Genomic DNA, 24361 nt, shown 5'->3' on the forward strand with positions numbered 1-24361 from the left:
CATTAACAGATGAGAGAAAATGGAAACACCTTGTGCAGTAGGTGGGGGGGGGACAGGTATGAAATCTTTTACTACTTAGAAAACAGGAACAAATTTTACTCTGGGACGGAGGGAGTGAATGAGTGAGAACAACGACAAAAAGCATTTGTGAGCAAAGCTTGGTGACCAAGAAGGACACTAAACATGATTGTGATAACACCGGAACAAGTAACATAGAAGCACAGAAAATGAAAAACTTGCATGGGCAAGACAATGAATGGCACACTACAACAATCCTGATGACTGAAAACAGTCTGACTGTATTTTCAGTTTTGCTTCTGTAGGCATGCGTGAGCTGGAGAGAAAATGCAGACAGCTTAAAGAGCACAACCAAACACCCCAGACATTTACAGAAGCAAGACTTTATTTCTTGAAAAAGGGAACCCGCATCCGGCAACATGAGGTTGCAAAACCAATGCCTTTTACAAAACGTTTCTCTTTCCAGTCTGGGTTTTTACGTCCTTTATTACAAGAAAGAATGAAATCCGGAATGATCAAGTATATATGTATCAAACCACTGCAGCGATTGAAGGAACAACTAAACCTGTAAACCTGAGGAAAAAATACTTTCTATTGCTGCATTTGACCTCAGAGGACATGACTTGGAAAAGAGCTGGCGCAAGCACGAGGAACCTGTAGGGGGATGATTTATAACGCAGCCCTTAGACGCTCATCCAGAACGTGGCCTGTGCCTGTAAGTTCCTGTCCTTCATTTGAGTTTGTAGGTGAGCTGCTTGCGGTGCCAACGGATCCAGATCGGAGCAGCTAGCAGCCCTGTCAGAAATCCTCCTGTTGCCCCGAGGGAACAGGAAACGGGCCACACCTAGAAGGAGGAGGACCCAGAGAAAAGGTGGAATCAACAACAACCAATCAGCTCTGTAACTGCACAACTCGCTGGCTGCAACCAACAAGATCACTGTGGTGTTTTAATGGTCAACTTTCATACTCAAAGCTTTAAACCGTTTCTTTTTTTTTTTAATGCACATGCCGTTGATTTTTATGTGTTTTTGAGGCCTCAGCTCTGATTTCTTTTGCATTTACAAACTATATCAAGTACTGAATTTAAGCATCAATAGCTATTTTAAATGGATTTTATTGCACAGTAAATGCAAGCAGTGATTTGAGTGTTTTTGCAGCTTCCAATATTAAATGAGTTTTAAAAAAAAAATAATAAAAATGAAAAAGCTTTATGAATATTGTGGATTAAATACCTAGTGAGTTGCAAGTGGAAATCTCCATGAAGTCTATTAAATGGTGCAAATTATTTTCTTAACGTAAAAAGTTACAACTCAGTGAATAGTGATTAATACTTTATGTACATTTTATCTGAAACTGATGTTTGCCGAACATAAAGTGGTTTTTTTTTTCATAAAAGCCGTCTCTGTTTAATCTTCTTGCCTGCTTTTTGTCTGCTCGGAATGTAGAAATTTTGTTATTTGTCATAATTATTTACAGATGCAAGCATGAGCTCATACAGGATGAACGTATGGCGCTGACGTGAAATTCGATCTAGTCCTTGCTCGTGTTGGTTTTGACATTTTCAGTGAGATTTACTAAATGACTGAATCTGTTATGGTCTGAGTATTAAATTGTTGTCATGAACACATCTCGAGCAGTGACCTTTAAAGTTAAAGAAGAAGTGTTTCTGGTCGTTTTGATCTGGTCTTTTCTCAACTCCCCAATGTTTAGGAGCGATATTTTCACTACAGTCAGAATTTTCCACTTTGATCTCCTTTTGTCAAGTTTAGCAGATTGATGGTAATTGGCTCCAGCTGTCTCATTACAGGAAACACTGGTTGATTCTGCGCAAGCTCTCCTCTATTTTTTTTTTCCTCCTTTCTTATTAGGAGAAGAAAGTGCTCTCTTAAAAACAAGCAGATCTGAAGAGAGGCCTGAAATTAAAAAGCGTCAGCAAGATTGATTTCTCAATTATCTCCTGAGCTGTGCGGGTGATATCGGCTCCATTACAGTGGTGTATCATAGTGCTGAGAATAGCGCTTGTGTGAGTCAGAGCTCTCCACTACTCTACGGGAGAAGATGCTCCAGCGAGCTGTTTTCTCATTAGTTTAAAGCCGTACTACATCATACCTTACACTGATGAGGAGCACAGTGTTCCTGCTTAACTGCACACATTTCCATCTTTAGTGTTCATTCTGGACAGTTGTGTGTGAGTGAGAAAGAAAGAAAAAAAATGGGAGACTCCAGTGTGACATTTTGAGGGCAAACATCATCCCCTTTTTCTGATCGATGTCTCTGTGCCATGCATCAATAATTTAAGCTACAGTGCAGCCCTTTAACGCGCTGGGAACTTTTAATTTTTCATGAACATCCAGTTCATTCTTGGCAAAATCTCTCTCCCTGGAGGCTATGATAGATTTGTTGGTCCATTTGTGTCCAGTAGTATTTGCCCCCAAAGTTGTTTGTTACCTGACTGTGGTTCTTCCTTACAGTTCCTACAGGGATACGTTACATACTATGATTGGATTACTCTGAAACTTGAACCTGATGTTACCTCTGATATTACGATTAGGCACTAGGCCTAAATAGGAATAGTACCTGAGCTAAATTTGAAAGATTTGTGTCCTCTGTAATGGTTCTGGAGTGAATCCTTGAATCAGGTCATTTGCAATCCTTATGGGAACGTTGCTTTTTTCGGAGAAAGTTGCTGAAACTGCTGAATGGGGTAAAAAAAAAAAAATAGAAGCTGGTTTAAAGTAAAAGCTTGTTTAGCATAAACCACTGAAATAACACTAGACAATGATTACATTTGGCCCTTGTCAAAGTCGCTTAGAGCCTTACACTTCCCGATATTTCCTGCTTCCAACACATTAACTTTGAGATCTGACTGGTGCCATCTTCTTACAAGAAGACAATCAATGTGATTCACGGCACCTGTCAGTGGTTTTAATGTTATGCCTGATCTGTGTATGTATATATGTATGTAAGGATGTGAGTGACTTTGACAGGGCCAGATTGTAATGGCTGGATGAGTCAGAGCATCTTCAAAACAGGTCTTGTTGAGTGTTTCTGATATGCAGTGGTTATTACCTTCCAAAAGTGGTTCAAGAAAGGAAAACTGGTGATGCGTGACCGGGTCATGAGTACCCAAGGCTCGTAGATGTGGGTGGGGAACGAAAGCTTTCGCCTCTAATCTGATTAAACAGAAGAGCTACTGTAGTATGAATTGCTGAAAAAGTTAATGCTGGCTATTAAGGTGTCAAAACACAGTGCATCATAGCTGCAGCCCGGTCAGAGTGGCCATGCTGACCCCTGTCCACCACCGAAAACGCATGTTGGCATGTGAGCAGTATAACTGGACCATGGAGCATAATGCATCCTGCCACAATGCAAAATGTAACACGACAAAGGTGTTGACCTGGCCTCCAAATTCCCCAGATCTCAATCCAATCAAGAATCTGTTGTTTGTATTGGAAGTCAGGTCTGTGGAGTCTCCACTTCACAACTACCAGGAATGTAAGGATGAGTAGCTAGCATCTTGGTCCAAGAACCAAATTTGGTACACTTTATGATGAAATGGGAAGAAACATCTGTGCTTACCCAGGTTATAATATCAAAGTTACTTTTAGCTTTCTAATGCTGGAAACCACCTCACACAGGGACACTTCTCTTTTACGTTCCTGATTTCTAAGTTTCCCCTTTTTCTCTGCACGGCAGTCAGATCTTAGTGTCGTGTAACTAAATATTTCTTAACATCAAAAGTGAACACTCAATAGCAACAGATCTGCTTCACCATACACATTTTATTCAGTGTACAGTATATATGGCTGTATTATCCATTCCTACTAAATTAACATTCCAGTATGATATTAATATGTGGATACTGTCCTGGTCTATACTGACCTGCCAGGGTCTGTCCCAGTCAAGAGGAATGGGGAAAGCTCCAAGCCAGGCTCCAACGACGCTGCAGCCAGTAGTAATCTGAAGTGATGTGTCCCACACGGACATCGCCCTGCAACAACATGCACTTTTTACTCAACACTGCAATTGAAAGCTACTGGACACAACATACAGTATGTTCATTTATAACTGGAAATATTTTAGAATCTCTCTCAATCAGGGTGTGTTCCTGGGAGAGGTTTTGGATCCAGTGTTTCATTGATCAGGATAAAGCAGTTTTTGGTGAATGAATGAATTAAAGATGTGTATTGGGAGTGGGATCCTGGGATTCACTCTCTTCTGGACAGCAATGGGAGGACAAATACAGAGTTTGTAAGACAAGACAATCGAGTCGTGTTTCTTATAGGAGTGTACAGTATGTAGAGCTGCGCCACATGTTTTCCACCTTCGTTTTTAGTATCTATTTTTTCATGAGCATTGTCACTGTATTTTAATTGACTTATTTCTTTATGTTCTGTACACAAATACAAAATATTTTTGTACATGTTTAGAAGAAATTACTGGATAAGTAACTTAATTTTACTGTGAACACTTTGAATAACATTTCTTTAAGGCCCTTTTTAGTCATTTATCTATTTAGTAATTTAGTCATTTATCTTCATCTAACTAAATCTGAATGTGCTGGTAATTCAGACTAATGCATTAATCATGTTGCTTATATATTCATTTCAAATTAACCAATATTGGTCAAATTGGTGAATACTGTCGTCCTGATCTGATGTGATCCATAGTTTCAGGTCAATGTTGGCTCCTATAGCTATACTTAATAGCGAATTGGTGCATCCCTGATCCAAACACACAAACCATAAGTGATGGAAAAGCCAAAGATTAACAAGCATTGATTTCTTTAACATGACTCATGGTCTTTCAGTGCTAAAGTTTACGGTATTTAATGTTAACTAAAGCTTTAATTAACACTAGTTAAAGAAAACTTGTTCTAAATTTCCATAACGAAATATAATTCCCCACATTTCATTGCTGGTGACTAAAAAGAGACTAACTTCCTGCAGTGCTTAGGGAGAGATAACAAAGCTGTATAAACACTGGGCATTCTTTAAGCCAGGCCCATGCAAGTTATGTTTTCTCAAACTTATACACAATCTCGACTCAGAAAGTACACCTAGCTAACCCTACCAATATCACTTTAAGGATTTTAAATGTTACCCTCTGTTTGCATATGAGTGACCTGTAACATTTACAAGCACTGTGACTTTTCTAAGTATCTGAAACGTGATGCAGAATGTTTTACTGTTTTCAAATGTGTGTATGGTGTAAGATCTCCACCTAGTGGCACACAGATATATTTTAAAAAGATGAATTTCTTTGAATTCTACAAAATGTGGAAGCACACAATTCTCGTCTTTGTATGCTGTAATATAAGTATTTGAAATTAAACAGAAAGCCGACAGCAACCCTGGCCTCCTCATATGAAATTAGTGCATGACCTAATAATTGTCTTGTGACTAATGGTGTTGTGGTCACTCATATAAAACACGTGATGGTCAGGTGTCATTTTTGACCATATGATGTATATATGAAGAAACAGCCCTCACCCATCTCTACTGAAAACCCGGATCCAAGCCTGTACGTTTGGCCCAAGCATACACAGACACCTCAGTGTGGTGAGAGTGGAGAGCAGTACAGCCAGAGAAAACGTCTCCAGAGCTGACCTGCACAACAACAAAAACACCATTCAGTTACACACTTCATTATCCACACATTATTAGCATGTTTCTGCTACTACTGTTTGATACTTAGTAGTTAAGGTGTCGCACTACTGATTGGAAGGTTGTGGGTTCAAATCCCAGGTCCACCAAGCTGTCACTGCTGGGCCCTTAACCCTCAATTGCTCAGTAAAATGAGAAAAGTTGTAAGATGACATCGGTGTGGTGTGACCCATTTTAATAAAAAATTATTGTAGACTTTTCAGGATAACACCGCAGAACACTGCTGCTTCATGCATGTTAAAAAAATACACAAATTACACATTACACTTTCAGATCAACTGTTAAATTGTTTGTGCAAATAAACTGAATCAAATAGAGAATGTGTTCCTTATTCCTGCTGTCTAAACTTAAAGTATATAGACATCTGACCCAGATGTGGTTCTTCCCAAACTGTTGTTTTGTATGCTGTAACAAAGTATGCCAAAACCTGTTCCAGCATGAACAAACCAAGGTTTATATACACACAGTTTGCCACGGTTGGTGTGGAAGAACTTGCACAGAGGCTTACACAGAGCCATGACCTCAGTCCCACTCATCACTTTTGAGATGAACTGGAAGTTTTACTCTGTGTGCCTGACCTCACTAACGCTCTTATGTTTAAATTGGCTCCACAACCATTCTCCAGACCCTTTTGGAAAGCTTTCCAAAAAGAGTGGAGGTTATTATAGCTGCAACAGGGGACTAAAGCTGGACTAGAATATTCAACAAGCACACATGGGTGTAATGGTCAGGTGTCCACATATTTTAGGCAAATAGCGTAATACTCACTCCAGCAGAGATGCCCCATACAGAACAACCACAGTGTGGAAGAAGAGGCAAGACAGCAGAAAATACACACAGGATCTAATCAGTCGAGAAAGCTGAAACAAAAGAGAGATATACAAATTGAATAAAATGGAAAACAACATGCATTTTTTTCTCATTTTTAAGAGCTTAGACTTGAATATCTGTACCTTATAGCTCAGTGTGTGTTTCTTTGTCGGTGGACTGATGCCGAGAAGCCAAAACACAGTGATGTTGACTATGGCAACACAACCACACACAGAATAAAGCCACACCAAGTGTGTCCCATACACTGAAAAGTTCTCCACAGAGAGAGCAGGCACCAGGCTTCCTACCAGCACAGAGCCGGCGAGGAGGGCGTGAGCTGATGCCATGCCTCTGATTTCTACTTCCCACATGACTCTGCTTTAAAAGAAAAGGCATTGCATAAATGAAATATTGATGGAGTGATTGATAGATTTAAATACATGAATGATCATGATATGCAAGGAATAGCAACATTAAGAGAAAAACCACTGCCTTTGTTATTACTCTCACAAAACACATCTTATGACATATTTATTGCATATTATAAACATGCAATGCATTTAAATTCAAACCATGCAGCTAATAATACATTAATAATAATATGTTTATAAAAAAAATAATATTTGCTCTGTATGAACCACACAGGGAAACCTTAGAAATGACGTCTGAGTCATGAATACTTACCAAGGTAAAGAATTACTTCGCTTCTTTCTCGGCTATTTTGTTGACTTTGTAAAGAGAAAGCTCTTGCTCTTTGTAGCCTATTTAAATGATCAGCAGAGACAAATCATAAAATACTTTAAATCGCACATTTCATAAAGCAATAATCCAAGACAGAGGACACGAGCGATTTAATTTAGGTCGCGCTCTTCCGGCATCACGAAGTCACGTGACCCACAATGGCGACGGCAAGGTCAAAACTCTTAAGAAACAAAATAAAGGATATCTACAGAGTACGACAAATTGATTTGATATGATTTTCAATCATATATACATCTACACTTATCATCTAGCTAAATCTACCTTTGCTGGTGTTTTTTTTAATATAGAAATAAATAATGAATTTTGTTTAATTTGACGTTTTTGTTGTTCGTCGGTTTAGGACTTGTATTTTTTAAAGTTGTGTAGTGGTTTTGTGTAGTTTTCAGCTTCAGTCCACAGTTTATGTTTTCACGGTTGGCCTGGACTTTGTATTTACAGCTTGAAACAATGGTTTGTGAGAAATGTATGTATATCTCGTTTTTCGTTTTGAGTATAAAAACCTAAATGATGTTAATTTCCAAGTGTCTCGATATTAGTTGTTTCTGGGTGTGTTAGTTTAGCTGTAGTCAGCTGGTTAGTTAAGGTTGGTGTGATATGTTGTTAGACACGGCTCCTACACAGCAGGAGAATCCCATAGACACTGTATTCAGTCAGGAATAACACGATAACACAGATACTGTGGAATAAAGACGCTAAATGGCTTGGATAAACAATACGGAGCTGAGCTTTATTTAGTTTAGCTTAGCTTAGCTTAGCGTGCGCCTTTCTTCTCTTATCAGCTAAACATGCTGTTTTATTTATTTATTTTTCTTGATTTTTTTCCCCATATGACTAATGTCATGAGAACTGTTATACCTTACCAAAACGGATATGTTTCGCTTTACACCTGTATTAATGTAGGTAGCTAATATTACAGCGGTTTGGTTTAGTTTAGTAAGATACACTTATATTGCCAAACGTTTTGGGACACCTCTCCAAATCATTGAATTCAGGGGTTGGGCTTGTCCTCTTAGTTTCAGTGAAAGGAACTCTTAATGCTTCAATATACCAAGACAATTTGGACAATTCCATGCTCCCAACTTTGTGGGAACAGTTTGGGGATGACCCCTTCCTGTTCCAACATGACTGCACACCAGTGCACAAAGCAACGTCCATAAAGACATGGATGAGTGAGTTTGTTGTGGAGGAACTTCATAGAGTCCTGACCTCAACCCGATAGAGCACCTTTGGGATGAACTGGAGCAGAGACTGTGAGCCAGACCTTCACATCCAGCATCAGTGGCTGACCTCACAAATGTGCTTCTAGTGGAATGGTCAAAAATTCCCATAAACACACTCCTAAACCTTGTGGAAAGCCTGTAATAGCTAGTAAGCTGTAATAGCTGTAAAGGGCGGGCCAACTCCATATTATATTCATGTGCATGTAAAGGCAGACGTCCCAGTTTTGGCCTGGCTCACAGTCTCCACTCTAATTCATCCCAAATGTGCTCTATCGGGTTGAGGTCAGGACTCTATGAAGTTCCTCCACACCAAACTCACTCATCCATGTCTTTATGGACCTTGCTTTGTGCGCTGGTGTGCAGTCTTGTTGGAACAGGAAGGGGTCATCCCCAAACTGTTCCCACAAAGTTGGAAGCATGAAATTGTCCAAAAATGTTTTGGTATGCTGAAGCATTAAGAGTTCCTTTCACTGGAACTAAGAGGCTAAGTCTGACACCTGAATTCAGTGATTTGGAGGGGTGTCCCAAAACTTTGGCAATATAGTGTATCGTATCTAACTACACCTAACTTGTCACACTGCAAGTATACTGTAGTCTGTTGTTCTGCCACAATATGACTACCACAGCTTATACACGATCAAAGTATATGGTCACCTGACCATCACACCTGTGGGCCTTTCCCAAAACTCTTGCTGCACAAGGTGGAAGCACATAATATAAAAAAAAAAAGTCATTATACAGCTCTGGAAAAAAATAAGAGAGCACTGCCCAATCTCCAGATTTGAACCCTATTGAAAACCTCTGGAATGTCATCAAGAGGAAGATGGATGGTCACAAACCATCAAGCAAAGCTGAGCTGTTTGCTTTTTTGCAAAAAGAGTAGTATAAAGTTCCCCAACAGCAATGTGAAAAACTGGTGGAGAGCATGGAGCCAAAGCGCATGCAAATCAGGGTTATTCCACCAAATACTGATTTCTTAATGTTATTTAGCCAAAGCATTAACACAATTTGTTTACAAATTATTTGCATTTTGTTTTATTTGAGTTATTAAAGCTCTGCAAATACTGCATGATCTTGGGTTATTTTGATGTGTTGTCATTTCCTTTAAATAGACGCTCTAAATAACAATAGTTATATTTTGAATTTAGGAGAAATATTGTCAAAAAATGAAACAAAACTCTTCATCTCACCAATACATGCACCTGTAAGAAAAAAACAGAAGAAACTGATTATTTTGCAGTGGTCTCTTATTTTTTTCCAGAGCTGTATATGCTGTCGTATTATAACATCCGTTCACGTTAACTAAGGAGCCCAAATCTATTCTAGCATAATGACGCCCCTGGACCTTTGGGATGAATTTGCACGTTGACTGAACCCCAGACCTTCTCACTTAAAAAAAAGTGTCTGATCTCACTAATGCTCATGTGGCTCAGTTGGTAAATCCATACAGCCACACGTATACATCCATATCTGATGGAAAGCCTTCTCTAATAAGGCTGGAGGCATGTCAGATTTATAAATTGTGGACATTGTGACATTTTCTATAAAAACATATTGACGTAGCACTTTTGGAAGACGCCTTCAGTGTGTCCGCACACAGTAACAGAAAAAGAGGAGATTTTTAGTATCATGACAAGCTGCATTTTTCTTATTAATCTAAGAAAGAGAACAGAAACACTATGGTAGGAACAACTGAAGGCACTAAGTTACTCATTTAAATGAATACTAATAGTGCTAAAAAAAAATGTTTGTTTTCAGATGCGAGTGTTTTATGTATGAACTTTAAATTCTATAGGGTAGTATTTTTGAAATTCTTGAACACATACTGTTGTAGGGGAACAAGAACAAGGCTTTTTTTTAGCACGCTATTTGGAGCCTTCAAGTGTTGTTTGTCTTCTAAAGTTAATTGTGCATTACAATGTTTTTTGCCTCTAGGTGAGAAGAAACTTGGACGAGTTATTACTCCTGATACCTGGAAAGATGGTGCAAGAAATACAACAGGTTATGCCCTTTCTCTGTTATTGGATATTATCTGTAGCCATTGAGTCAACACTATGTACTGTATATCTAGGCACAAAGACTCATTTGGTGCCCATGGATGCATGTTTTGTGCATATCCTAGCAGATTCCTAGCACAAGACAAGATCTCAAGATAATCTAAAATCAACGCTTATGTCCGTGATAAATGTTGTAATGTGTTTTACAGAGAGTGGTGGGCGGAAGATCAACGAAAATAAAATGTTGACATCAAAAAAGGCCAGGTATGATTATTTTAAAATGAAACTCATTTTGCTGTCCCATTGCCAGTAATACTGTAATATGCAACATTTGTACTCTGTTTTAGGTTTGATCCATATGGAAAGACAGGTTTTGCCACATGCAGAATATGCAAAAGCTCCGTCCACCAGTCTGGGTCGCATTACTGTCAGGGATGTGCTTACAAGAAAGGTACGTTTTTTTAGGTCATTAATGTTTGTCATTAATATTAGAAGTCGTTAATATTTAACATGATATTTGATGATAAGCTGCTTTAATAGAAGATTTCTCATATTTTATATCCTGAATTGTATTCCTGTTTTCTGTTTGGCCAGGGATCTGTGCCATGTGTGGCAAGAAGGTTCTGGACACCAAGAACTACAAGCAGACCTCAGTGTGATTGGAACAGACAGACATTTCTAATCTTTTTAGAGGGGTGGAAGAGTTGTGTAGGAAAACTGCTCGTCATATTCAGATTAAATTAGAGGCCTATCAGTTTGTGGTGGTGTTTATGTTCTTATTCAACACAATGGTGCAGTAGTATAATACTGTACCACAGCTGGATACACATTTTTGATGTTTTTCTTCTTTCCTCAGTAGATTACTTTAAAGCAATATAGCAACTTGCACTGTATGGATAAAATTAGATGCCTTTGCTAAACGAAAAAGGTCTATGTACTTGTTTCATATGTTTTCTGTTTCAGAGTATAGAATATTTCCCCCATTTAAATGTTGATTTATTTGCAAACCATATTCAATATGTAAATTGTTTTAAAACGCACATCACAGTGCCACCACTGCAGGCTATTTTAGTACCAGATATTTACCGGCAGTTAACCTTGAGGTTTCAATGTTGACATTTAAATATCATCTTTTCCTAGAGGCAGTTTTCTTTTCCCCATTTCCATGATTGTATGAATTTTGTAAGTTTGTGTATTATTAAAGACTGTTTATTGCATATTACAACCCAATAAATATGATCATGAGTAATGTTTTTATTATTATTTTTGCCATCTCTTCTGTATATATTCTTTTTTTGCTTCTCATACTTTTATGCCTCTAAAAATGTTTTTTTTTTTTTTTGGCCATAATAAAATGGAGTAAACCATGTCGATGTAAATAGTTTTTTTTTCCCCACACATGAAGATAAAATCTGACAAGCAAGCTGTTTTTTTTTTTTAATAATATTTTATTGTTTTGAGAGTGTATTACAGAGGATTTCATTTTAAATAAGTTGTAAAAGAAAGTTACATTTTCAATGATGCATTTGTAAATTAGCGGTTGTTCACCCTGTATGCTCAGATGTGCGTGTGTCATATCCAGGATCCACCAGGATAAAGCAGTTTCCGTAGATGAAAAATTAATCATGGACCTGCCAAAAACTTAACTTGTTCAGGAAATGAAATTTACAGTGTTAACAAGCTGTCAGCATGTCGACTGATCGATTATTCCAGTAAAGAAACAGTGAATGTGGACCTGTGTATATTTATAGATCCTATAAATATCAGACAAGAAAAAAGGATAAGATCCACTTAAATACATAATTGCATGAAAATTCTATCATAACATGACAGATGGTAGTCAATGTTAAATAAGCAGTCAGGCTTGACATTTAGATATTAAAAAATATTATCAGTACAATCACTTTGTTAAAATAGTACTAAAGCTAAAAGTTAATCATTCATTAGTTTTTCAAGCAGCTATAAAGTAGTTAGAATTAGTTATGTATATCAACATGGCAACATGCCTTAAGGCTATTTAAATAAAATTAAAATTGCCTCTGTGGTGGAGTATTTATGATTAGGTTGATGTAACAGCAAGTGTTGCCCTAACATCAAGCACATTTAGGACGTGTCGATGCCAAAAGAAGTGAATGTTATGGCTCAGTTAGGTGCGAAACCGCTTTGCTGGTGTTTCATGTCAAGATGACATTGTAATGAAAGAGCAGTGGGACACTAACTGCCCTTGGTCAGTGCCAGAAACTCGTCACGAGTCTTCAGATCCTCTTTGAATACTCCCAGCATGGTACTGGTCATGGTACGGCTGTTCATCTTCTGCACACCACGCATGACCATGCACATGTGACTGCAATGAAATGTGTTCAGTTTAAAAGTGAGAAAGTATGACTCTATATTAATGATGTGTGTGTAAAATTAATAGGAATAAAATGAAATATTTACGTCATAAGCATGCAGCACATTAGTGCGATAAGCCTACACAAAAATGGCAAAACTATATTTAAACTATAAACAGGCTTGCTTTTTACACTTTAGGCCTGCATTGCTTTATATGTTTAAATCAGAAAAAAGTGATCATATTAAATGAGAGTTACTTCAAACAACATAAAATTAGTTATTTTATATAAATTATACAATTACACCAGTGTGCAAATTGCAAACATGGATTCTGACAATTCTGCCCCACTACCAGAATGCACTGAGGTTATGGTCCTCAACTAAAATCTAAGGCAACCCCCCAAACCTTTTTGTAAAATACATCCATTACATACATTATTAAAATTGAAAACAATATTGCACAACCCTGGCTCTGTCTAGAGGAGGCCACTCACCAAATGTCAGTGACCAGGTAAGGAGGGCAATAGTCAGAGAAGTAACCAAAAGGTCAAGGATAACTAGAGATATCCACAGATTCAGATTCAGATAAAAGAAGCTGTTCCAGCACATCTACATCCTGGATACTCCACAAGGCTGGAGTGCTTTATGGAATCGTATAATAAAGCAAAACAAGTAAACATAAAAGCCATTTTCATTTTGCTAAAAGGAATATTGATGGCTCAGCTAACATGTGAAAAAAAAGGGTTTTCTATTCTGTAGAGACCAAAATTCAACTGTAAGTGCTTCCTTTGGTAGAAACCTGACACTCCTCATTACCCTGAAAACACCACCCCCAGATTGGCACATGGTGGTAGTATCATGCTATGAGGATGCTTTTGATCAATAGGAATTGCAAAACTGTGGGAAGAAGAAGTCAAATACATAGGAATCCTAGAACATAATCTGTTACGGTTTGCAAAACACTTGAAGCTAGGGCACAGACTGGATGCATACTGCCAAAGCTACAGTGGAGTGGTTCAAAACCAAGCACATGAATGTCTTTGAATGTCCCCCAGACCTCAACCCCACTGAGAATCAGTAGCAGGACTTGAGAATTGCTTTTCACCAATTGTTTCCATTTAGAGCATGACAAAGTTTGAACAATTTGCCAAGATGAATGGGCAAAAATTCCAACATGTAGATCTGCAAAGCTGAGAGACACACATACTAGAGGATTTGAGTTTGTACTTGCAGCCAAACTTCTTTTTCTTCTAAGTTTCTCCCAGGGTAAAAGCACAGCCAACAACTAACACAAATCTGCTTTTTTTGGTTAATTAACCTCTGTATCGTAATAGAAATGTGTTGGTACATCGAATGTCAGACATACGATGTAAATAAAATGATATAAATACCAATTTAATATGTTTCAATTCCAGATTATAACTCTACAAAATGTGGATAAATTCAAGAGAGTTAAATACTTGTGTAAGCCCAATGGCTTATATATATATCTGTGTGACTGATGAAAATAAAGGAACTTACGCTGCTTCAATGACTACTGCTACTCCTGCTGGCTTCAGGGCTTCAAAGATGGCCGTGGCAATTTGCTTCGTCAGACGCTCTTGTACTACAATGGAAGACAATGTGGAGAAGGAAGCACATTAATCATAGGTAGCATGTTATCTGTATCGAGATTTATTCATAAAATATGCAGGAACATTCACTTCACCAGCTGGGATTACCTTGTAATCTGCGGCTGTAGACTTCTACAATTCTGCAGGGTGACAAAGTTAAGACAGAAAGATGAATATATCATATATATATAATTTCACCTCAAATTACTTAGTTTTGGATGGCTTTTTTTTGTTAGTCTGCACTTGTTGCACTTGGGTTGTGTGTCTAAAGCAGCCTGTAGCCTAACTACTAGCCTGCAGTAATGATTAATCTTTTAATCAATATTCTTTTTTAAGCAGGTCTGGCCTCAGTTAGCCTCTGGACTCAAGTCCTGCAGTGACCATATATACATCTGAAAATGCTTTGTCAATCATTCATGAACCTCAACCTGTATACAAATGTATCGGTGATTATCACTGTGATTTGTTTTAATCCTTTGGTGCACACTCAGGAATGAAGGACGAGGAAGCCCCAGGTCTACAGTTGATTAGTGATGCAGTCTGGCTCCACATTACTAATGCAGAGTCAGCATTGAAGGGCTTCTTGCTAAATGTAGTGAGAAATAGCATGGGTTCCCACAGGCTGGTGGAGGGACAAGCTGAGACTGAAAGGGATTTTCTCAGCGCCAGAAGCGAGTTTGGCTGTTTGTTTTTAGATGAAAAAGGATGCATTGTCAGGCTTTGAGTCTAAGCCTCAAGTCAATGGGCTATGCTAACGGAAGAACTCACTGGCCTTTGACTAACATGTCCCTTCAGTCTCTCGACTTCCCCTCTGATGAGACACCATGTCCTTTTAAAAACTGCTATGCTAAATGTTGCATGGATATGTGCACATGCACTGCATACTCACCTTGCAAGTTTACTAAGTCCAACCACTTTCTTTCTTGGCAAATATCCTATGTGGACCTAAGTATCAGAAAACATGAGAGTATAATCTCCACTATAATGTTTGGTCAATATGTTCCTGTCTGCTCCCTCTCCTATGTAACATTAACTTGTTAACCTTAATTTCTCAGCATTCTCTATATCTCACCCTCTCTCTCTGAATAGTTGGTTTGTTTAAACATACCTTGCCGAAGAATGGTACTAGATGATGTTCACATAGCGAGAACATGTCAATGTCTTTCACTATAACAATCTCATCATGATCTTCGTCAAAAATGGCATTATTAAGGACATCTGCAAAGAGATATTGTTTATTGGATTAGTTAATGGCAATTGTGTTCCATGCTGCATTTTACCATAAGTTACAAGAGCTTAAAATAGCCCAATTAAATACTCTGCTTAAGTTAAGGGTATGTATGAAAGCAAGGCCATAAAATGAATCATACTGAGATCTAAAGCACGAACGGGTGGCTGAACACAGCCACAAAAGGGATGTTTTGTTCCAATCTTCAGTCCCGGGTGTCTAATATACAAAAAAAAGGTTTCCAGAATTTATCTGAAAGAAGCACCAGTACAAGCAACTATGTATAAGGTATATCTGGAAGAAAAAAAAAGGTTATTTGGTTCGTCTCTATTTAAAACACTTTCCTAACAGGGAGGGCTCCAAAAAGAAAGGAAACTAGCCAAACCCACATTATCCAACTGTCCACTCTGCCAACCCCCTCGCACCCCAGCCAACCCCTCACCCCCGGGGTTATGAGCTGTATGAGATGCCATGCAATATATTAAAACAAATCCCTTATTATGACAGCTAAGACATGGTAAAATGTTTGCTTGCAACATTTAAATCAAAAGCATGCGCTAAAAACTTATTGGCTGGAAGTTGCTGTTGGACTATTCCCATTTCTGGAGAGTCTGGTGCGAACTTTAACACATAAAGCATTACTGCATTAGTTAAAAATGCAGATCATTATAATTTGCTGCATTTGCTACCCCAGAATTAGAATTTGGATTTCTATACAATGTCAGAGGAAATAGTATTAAACTGTAGCTGGTATGGTGCATATTATCTTTCTAGACTAAAGGTGAGCGTAAAGGGTATGAAACTATTAGGGTATCCCAATAAATCGCATATAGGTGGTATAGCTAAGGAGCAGAATTGCTTCCTCACCGTAGACGTCTTGGTGGTAGCCCTTTGTCAGGAACTGCATGGCCGTGGCGGCTCGGAGAGGAGTTTTGACCAGTCCGTCACGCTCAGTGTCCTCTCCGACAGCGTGCAGGATGGCGGTGTAGGCTGACTGCATGACCGCCACTCGCCGCTCCTCCGCCTTCAAGCGCGCTGCTTCGCCCCGTTTCAGCTGCTGCACGGTGCTGTCGCTGTTACAGCCGTTATGGCACATCACCTCGGTCACGCCGTTCATGTCCATGCCGTTGCGGTACTCCATTGTATTAAGTATTTTGAGCTAAACTGAACTGAGGTTAAGTGAAGTGGATGATGAAGCTTGCTGCTTTGGTCTGTGCGTCAGGAGGTACCTGTTGCTCGCTGCTTATGCTCTGCTCCTTTCCGTGTCGCCTATTTATACCGTTTTTTGCTCACGTCGACTATCACGCAGACAGCACAGCGTCGATTATCAAAAATTGCCCATTGCCCAATGCTTTCATTACAGTCAGTCGACCAGTGAAAGGACACCTAACTGGGATAGATAGAATACCAAGAATTGTTCCCTTTCTTGAAAGACTTCACGTGCGCATAACTCATTCAGTATATTAAGCCTCACATGCCCCCAAACTCATATATTATATAAGAATATCAATATTTTTGACCCTTCTTTGTTTTACAAATTCAGATTAATGTGAATTAATGATTATTATAACATAAATAGAACTAGCTATTATTCAGTAACATAATAATACATGCCTTCAACATGAAATCTACAAATTTGTAGTTGTTCATGATTTCAGACAATAAGAAGACAGATCTGTGGTCATTTAGCCCTATGGTCCTGTTTTTTTCTTCCAGGATGATGGTGAAGCATTTAAAACAGTAGTGTTCCTTACACCTCTTCACTGATATGTTGAACTTTTGTGTGATCTATGAAAACATGGCATCAGCTGTCAGACTCCATGCACTGTAGCAGGTTTTGGAATATTTGCTAATAGGATTCAAATCATTCATGATGTTTTGCATTTGAAATTCATTTTTTTTAAAATGGTAATTTCATCCAACAAACATGATAAACCATTAAAAACTCCCAAACATTCACACACATTTTGCGTCTCCTTGCATTTTAAAACCACTTTACCAGTGTTAACAAATTGCATTTTTCAGAAATCTGTGTTACTTGCTCTTATTCTTCAGCTTACAATGTCAACAACTTGTATTCTTTAAGAAGATATAGCCGGCTTTATCAAGCCAAGTTTGTTCACAAGCTTTACACAGTATTTCCAGAGCCAAACTATTTTCCTTTGTTCACTTCTAGTGCTTATAAAGTAGCATTGTAAATACGACACTCGTTTTCCTAGGAAAGGAGACGTGTTATGTAATGTTCTTGAAATATTATAAATTGTCCCAGGACTATGTGTTCTTTTAAGCTCTGTTCATTCACATTCGTCAGGATAAAATCCCAGAGCATGCACAAATAATAAAGTCTCTTTTCTTTTTATGCTGAAAATTGTAACTATAATTTCAAGTAAGTTATCTAGAATGTAGAAAATGAATCTGTAAAACGTTTTTCTTGCCCATAAAAGCAGAAAGCATATGCTTCATTCTGTTACTGATTTTAAACCTGTTTTATACAGAGGACTGTAAATTCAAACACATGCCGAGGACAGTGATATGATTCATAATGAAGAAGTTCAAGACTAGAATTACATGACACTAGTTCAGGGAAAGGATCTCTTTCAAGATCCTGCCCTAAAAAAATGCAATAAAGTGCATTATTCAGTTGGCTGAAGACTTTCAGGTCATTTCTGATGTGCTGTGGTCATCAGCTGTGCCCTCTTTAAGAGATATTCCTGAAAACATTTAGAAGACAATATGATTTGAAGCAAGCACTTTAAAAAGAAATAAATAAAGGGAAAAAAACATAATAACTGTATAAGTGTGCTGTAGAATTTCAGAGCCTTTCGTGATAGACTTAAGTAAAATGTGAAAGCTATCCTCTCTAATAAAAACAAGTTGCAGAGGAAGTGTTTCACAAGAATATCAGTGCGCTCATGTTTCATGCAGATGTCAACAGATGTTTTCTGTTGTATTTAAACTATTTTTAATCTCCGTGTTATACTGAGGCGATAAATCTTTTGTTTTCTCCTGGCAAGTGCCACTGCAAGTGTTCAGAAGACCCTCACACTCCTTATGTCCTTGCATGATATTTCTTGGTATGTATATAATTATCTCTGTGTTCGAGAAGAAAATCCATTACAGCCTATGACTCACTCAGAGGTCAGACATCTCTGAATCAATAAATCTTTTGTTTTCTTCTGGCAACTGCCAATGAAGCAGATGTTAAGAAGAACCTTCACACTCCTTTTAAGTCCTTGCCTGATATTTTTGGCATGTATATAATTATATCTGTGTTTGGGGAGAACTTTCATTACAGCCTATGACTCATTCACAGGTTAGACACCTTTATTTTTGTTCTTTGCATATATCAATTTCCTGTTCTAAAAGTCACCAGCTATAACAAACCCAGAGAGAGGTTCAAAAACTAGCCAGGGCAAGGTGGTCTCAATAGAGTCCATAAGAAATCCCTCTCAGTCAACCCTCAAGTCTCCAGTCTCCTGAAGAATCTCATGGACTTTCGGTAGGACTTAATTTAGGCAAGAAAGTTTTTCACACACTCACACTAAAGCACCCACTGGCAGAATGTTTGCAGACTAAATTTATAAAGAAGTCTGGATTTTGGACACAAGACACATATAATGATAACAATAATAATAATAATAATAATAATAATAATAATAATAATAATAATAATGATAATAATAATTTTGAAAATATTATTATTATTATTATTATTATTAGAGTCAAGTAGTTTTTTTTTTCTAGTTTCTTCTAGTTTAGTAGTGCTTTTTTGGTATGTGCCTTAATGTCTTAGCAACCATATACAGTGTTCAAAGGGGTTGTGAAAGTATACATTATTCAAGTTACAAAACAAGATTTATAAGTTACACTAAATACAAAAATACCCTGAAGGTCCATAGCTGCAGCTTAAAATGAGATTTAAATAAGAAATATGGAAAATTTTCTAAACAGGAGGACGAGGTGTGCAGATTGTGCTTTCAGCTGTCCGCAATGTCCATCGTCTGTAGGGTCTTTTGGTGAGAGGGGTTGCATTTCCCAAACCGGTCAAAGATCACGCAGGTAAAGATGCTCTGTGTGATGTCGATGTGGAACAGTGTATGTGGTTGTCCAGGTATGATGTCCGATGTCAAGGAACCTGGCGTTCTTCAGTCTGTGTACTGTAGAGCTATTTATTCACAGGTTAGGAACACAGAATGTTCTGTGTGATCAGCACAGAACATTCTGAAGTTGACAGTTGTCTCCTTTTTGGTTAACATTTACAGACAGGTGGTGATCTTGCATCAAACCATAAGCAGCTTGAACTTTTCTCTGCATTATGTCACACTAATGAGAACTATCACTGTGGCGTCATCAGCAAATTATTATCTGACAGTTCCTCCATAGTGTGAACAACATGGACTGTTCTCAGAGTGGGACCAGAGCTCAGAGTGATGGTCTTGGATTTCCTTTTGCTGACCCAAACTGACTGAGGATGACCAGGATCTATTTTTACAAGCCTGTTTACTGTAAGTGCATTGTCTGTTGGTATCGTGAGTCTTATTTATATTTTTTGAAGATTTTATATGCAAAATCTGTGAACAATGACAAGACTTAAGGCTGTAATCAGTAATAAAATGCTTTACTGTTGAATACTTATTGTTTAAAGCAGGACAAGTGAATGCACGTATTTATTTATGGTATGAATGCAACTTATAGTTTAACCTTCGTACATGTCATTGACATTAAATTGTCTTAACCTAAATTAAATAGATTAATTACGTTCAACTTTTTTTTTACCTTAAATTGATTTTTTTTTTTTACTTTTTTCTTTTACATTGGCCTAAAAAAGACTTTAAGCAATGACAAGTTGAATAAACTTCATATAATGAAAGAGGCATAACAAGCAAGTTTTTACTTAATATTCCTTCATGCTGAATCTACTTTAAAAATCTGCATGCAAAACACTGCCTTGAATTTTTTTACATAATTCATGAGGTCAGGCACTGTCTGGTGGGGATCCTGGGGTGTAGACGGCATTCCAGTTCATCTTTGGCAAAGCACGTCTACATGGATCTCACCTGGTGCACAGGAAGACTTATGCTGGGACGGGTTTGGACCTCCAAATTGTTGATTTAATAAGGACATTATTTTTTTCTATTTTGATAGATCTCTATGTTTAACCATACCCAGTTTAAGTAGCATCAATATACTAAGCATCATTTAAATTAAGAGAAAATTATATATTGTTTGTATGTCTTTCTTTACGATTGCATCCTGACCAAACTGATAAAATATTTCCCAACATGTCATTCTTCAGTAAAATATTACAGTACATTTCAGGGCATATCACAAAAACATTAATCATATACAATCACCACATAATTATAATGTAGCATCTTGTGTTTATTGTGCAGTGCTATTTACAATGACTTACTGTTACTCAAATGTACTCTTTTCTCCAAATAGGTAAGCAGTAGGCCAGTCCCAGAGGTTAAGGTTAAGCTCTTTGTGAATACATCAGGTTTGAAGTGAGCTGGTGATCTTACAATATTCCCACTATATATACATTGACATTCTTTGAGATAAATTTACTGCAAATGTAATGTATTTCTTGATGCTATTAACAGATTTTTACTCTTAACTCTTAGGATATTTATCTTGTTCATCTAGTTGTTGTCTAATCTAATGTATTAACATGTGCAGCATGCAGCTAAAATAGGTGTCTATGAATTGAATTAGAAATAAAAAAAATAATTTAGTATTAGTAACATTAACATCTCTTCTATTTCTGTGTGCCATTGACCTAAACACACCTCCAAAGAACATGTCTGCTTGGTAATTATTCCTTTATACAATCTGTTAAGACAGCCCATTGTACTAAAACAGCGTGGCATATTGCATCAGCGTATTGCATCACTAGTCCTTTTCTGTGCTCCTCCAAAGGTTATAACAGACCCTGGAGGATTGAGGAAAGACATACTTTCTTTTTCAATGATGTCTCAGGGCTATGAATGGAAACAGAGTGAAATATGGGATCAGATATGAAGTAGGTGTGTGATGTGAGTGGTGACAGTGGATCTGCACACACTGGCATGGTCCATTGTAGAGCTTTGCTGACGCGGCAGGAGAGGGTTATGGCGCTCTGATTTGCACCAGGCCTGATATCATCAGTGAATGATAGGTTCAAGTGATCAGAGTCTGACATGAAACACAGCTGCCCTGGAGTGAGATTGCATCAGCCATATTGCCATGGAGAGCAGGTGACCAGACTCCATCGCTTAAGGCTCCGGAAGGGTTTTGGTTATCTTTGTGTTTAAATGATAAATTAGATGGAGAGGTTCAGTAAGGCATCAGGATTTCAAGTAATACTTATTTGAAAATGTAATAATTATGTAAGTACTATTTTCCCTCATATGGTCTTATTAGATGTACAATATCCTTTAAGCTATTTATAGGCTTACAGGTCAAAGTAACTAACTGTGAAAAGCAAAATACATATAATGTATGTGCTGGAAGGACATAATCAGCTATACTGGCTTTACTCTGTGTTCTTTGACATATAATCCACCCCTGTAGGTTATCAAACTCTCAATCATTAACTCCATTTAGAGAGCATAACAGTGACCCAGGTATGAATGAGTGTCTGTATGTGTGTGTGTGTGTGTGTGTGTGTGCGCACATGCATGTGTGTGCAAACATTACTGCTACACGGTGAATAACCTGAAATAAATTGCCACTTTACTAACAGGATGATAATGGAGAAAAAGAAACCTATATTAAAAATGCTGTAGGATATGCAACACTCTAATGCACATTAGCATCAAAGAGCTGAAAATGAGATAATGCTGTTACAATTCGGTAGTTAATTAACATAATTTTTCCAGTATACACATGGTCGTGATCATCCCACCTTTGAAAGAGGTTTATTAGGGAAAAATCAGATTATCAGGAGACCTATGTATTGTGTAATCAGATAAATACTAAGAGACGATTAGTTCTGTAGGATCAAAGGCTCAGGTCCATTTCCTTCTGCAGCTCAGTGTGGCACATGTGTTTCCAGCACAGGACTTTTTCACACATTTGAACGGAAGATCCCATGAGAACACGTGTCCTGTTTTTAAAAAAAAAAGGCCCAGGTCAATCAATCAGGATGATCAATATTATTTTAGCCGTTTAACTATTTTTTACTTAGGGAATTACTGGAAAACTACTAAATGAAGGTCTTGGTATAAACAGTGGTATTAATAAATATCTATTTAATTGTCTAGCCATACAAGCCATAGTCTGCAATTGTCACATTTTATTAAATGGAAAAGAAACAATGAATAAACCACTGAACCTGCTGATTATTATAGAGATTTTTATAACTATTTAGTGTAACCAATCGCTCTATAGTGAGCCAAGAGCCTAGAGTAATTACAGGCTAATCAGGGCAGCAGGTTCACTGGACTAAAGCTGGAAAACCTGAAATTATTATTTATTTTTTATGTTCCAGTTTATTTATTTATTGTTTGCCATTTTATTTATATGTGTGTGTGACCAACTTTGTGCATAATCAGGAATAGACCTACTGTCAATCTGCGAATGTTGATGATGTAAAGAATGCAATTATTCACACATCAGTTAAAAAAACTATAATTATTTTTACACACCTACTGATTATTATATATTTTTAGTAGTTAATAACAATCCATTTTTGATTGCTGTCTTTGAAAATGATGCATCAGTCTAAATTATATGATCCTTACACCTCTAATTCATATATTGTACTACATGCTTTCACAAATTTCTGTTAACATATCTGTTTACTACTGTTAACATGCTTATACAAATTTCTGTACACTCGCATATGTTCTGTTATCATGCATGCATTTGTATCTGTAACTAATCACAAGTTTTTTTTTCTCCACAGATAGTTATTTATTAAATATCCAAATTATATTGCAGAAAGACTGCCAGCAAATGTGTGTGGGCGATCATCTGACTGTGATTTTAATTACTACTTTGAGCTGAAGTTGATTAAAGGATTTCTTTTAATGCCCTTATATAATGGTGAAAACATGAAAATCAGAAACAGATTTATAAAAAAAAATATGGCATTCATTTATTGGGTAAGAGAATTTAGGCACCTTGCAGTTAAGAAAGCATAGAGCTGAGCACTTTATAGAGCTTATAGTTATAGCAGACAGGAGGAGGTTGGTTTATGGAAGTGTAACATGCATAGTAAAGTTTAGTAAAGTCTTTGATTTTGTAAAGTCTTTTTATTTAATCATTATTTCCCCTTTTATCATAAAAATAAATAAATCATGTCAATGTACCACTACATAAAATCACTAGATGGCAGCACATAAATCTTATGTAAGCATATACACTGTATGCTGTGTAGGTATATGTATAGATAAAGTGTAAGATAAAGTTATGCATGGCCAATATAAGTAAGCAAAAATCCAGGAAATAAAACTCATGAGGAAGGATATAAATGCACACAACATTTGTGCTGTAATATAAATGTTGACTGCAATATAACTGCAATATAACTGTGTTAGGCCCTTTCATAAGGCATGCAACTTACTCAGAATTAGACTGGAGCTTATTGAAGTCCTTGTAACTTTACCCTCTTGTAACTTTTTACTGGGTATAATATAATATAATATAATATAATATAATATAATATAATATAATATAATATAATATAATATAATATAATATAATATAATATAATATAATATAAAGG

General features: G+C 37.2%; 3 protein-coding genes across 4 annotated transcripts; 1 reads left to right on the plus strand and 2 right to left on the minus strand.

The window, feature by feature from the left end:
* Nucleotides 1-16: 16 nt before the first annotated feature.
* Nucleotides 17-7396, minus strand: pigf (phosphatidylinositol glycan anchor biosynthesis, class F). Of its 2 annotated transcripts, none has more exons than XM_058406226.1 (6): nt 7179-7396; nt 6638-6869; nt 6453-6544; nt 5511-5627; nt 3901-4009; nt 17-862 (listed from the first exon to the last, which is right to left on the minus strand). In XM_058406226.1, exons 2-6 carry the CDS (start codon nt 6863-6865, stop codon nt 749-751), a joined length of 660 nt encoding a protein of 219 aa, XP_058262209.1. In that variant the 5' UTR covers nt 6866-6869; nt 7179-7396; the 3' UTR covers nt 17-748. The 2 variants fall into 2 exon arrangements, with proteins under 2 accessions (XP_058262209.1, XP_058262208.1); XM_058406225.1 differs by having other exon boundaries at nt 6638-6872.
* Nucleotides 7397-7592: 196 nt separating this feature from the next.
* On the plus strand, nt 7593-11840 carry cript (cysteine-rich PDZ-binding protein). Its single transcript, XM_058406229.1, has 5 exons — nt 7593-7719; nt 10412-10477; nt 10683-10737; nt 10821-10924; nt 11068-11840. Exons 1-5 carry the CDS (start codon nt 7659-7661, stop codon nt 11130-11132), a joined length of 351 nt encoding a protein of 116 aa, XP_058262212.1. The 5' UTR covers nt 7593-7658; the 3' UTR covers nt 11133-11840.
* A 72-nt stretch (nt 11841-11912) lies between these two features.
* On the minus strand, nt 11913-16930 carry gch2 (GTP cyclohydrolase 2). The gene is made up of 6 exons (XM_058406223.1): nt 16516-16930; nt 15529-15638; nt 15310-15365; nt 14529-14560; nt 14329-14413; nt 11913-12817 (listed from the first exon to the last, which is right to left on the minus strand). The coding sequence occupies exons 1-6, from the start codon at nt 16787-16789 to the stop codon at nt 12688-12690; spliced, it is 687 nt and encodes a 228-aa protein (XP_058262206.1). The 5' UTR covers nt 16790-16930; the 3' UTR covers nt 11913-12687.
* Between the last annotated feature and the right edge of the window lie 7431 nt (nt 16931-24361).

This window comes from Hemibagrus wyckioides, linkage group LG13 (assembly GCF_019097595.1).
Source record: "Hemibagrus wyckioides isolate EC202008001 linkage group LG13, SWU_Hwy_1.0, whole genome shotgun sequence".
Lineage (NCBI taxonomy): Eukaryota > Metazoa > Chordata > Actinopteri > Siluriformes > Bagridae > Hemibagrus > Hemibagrus wyckioides.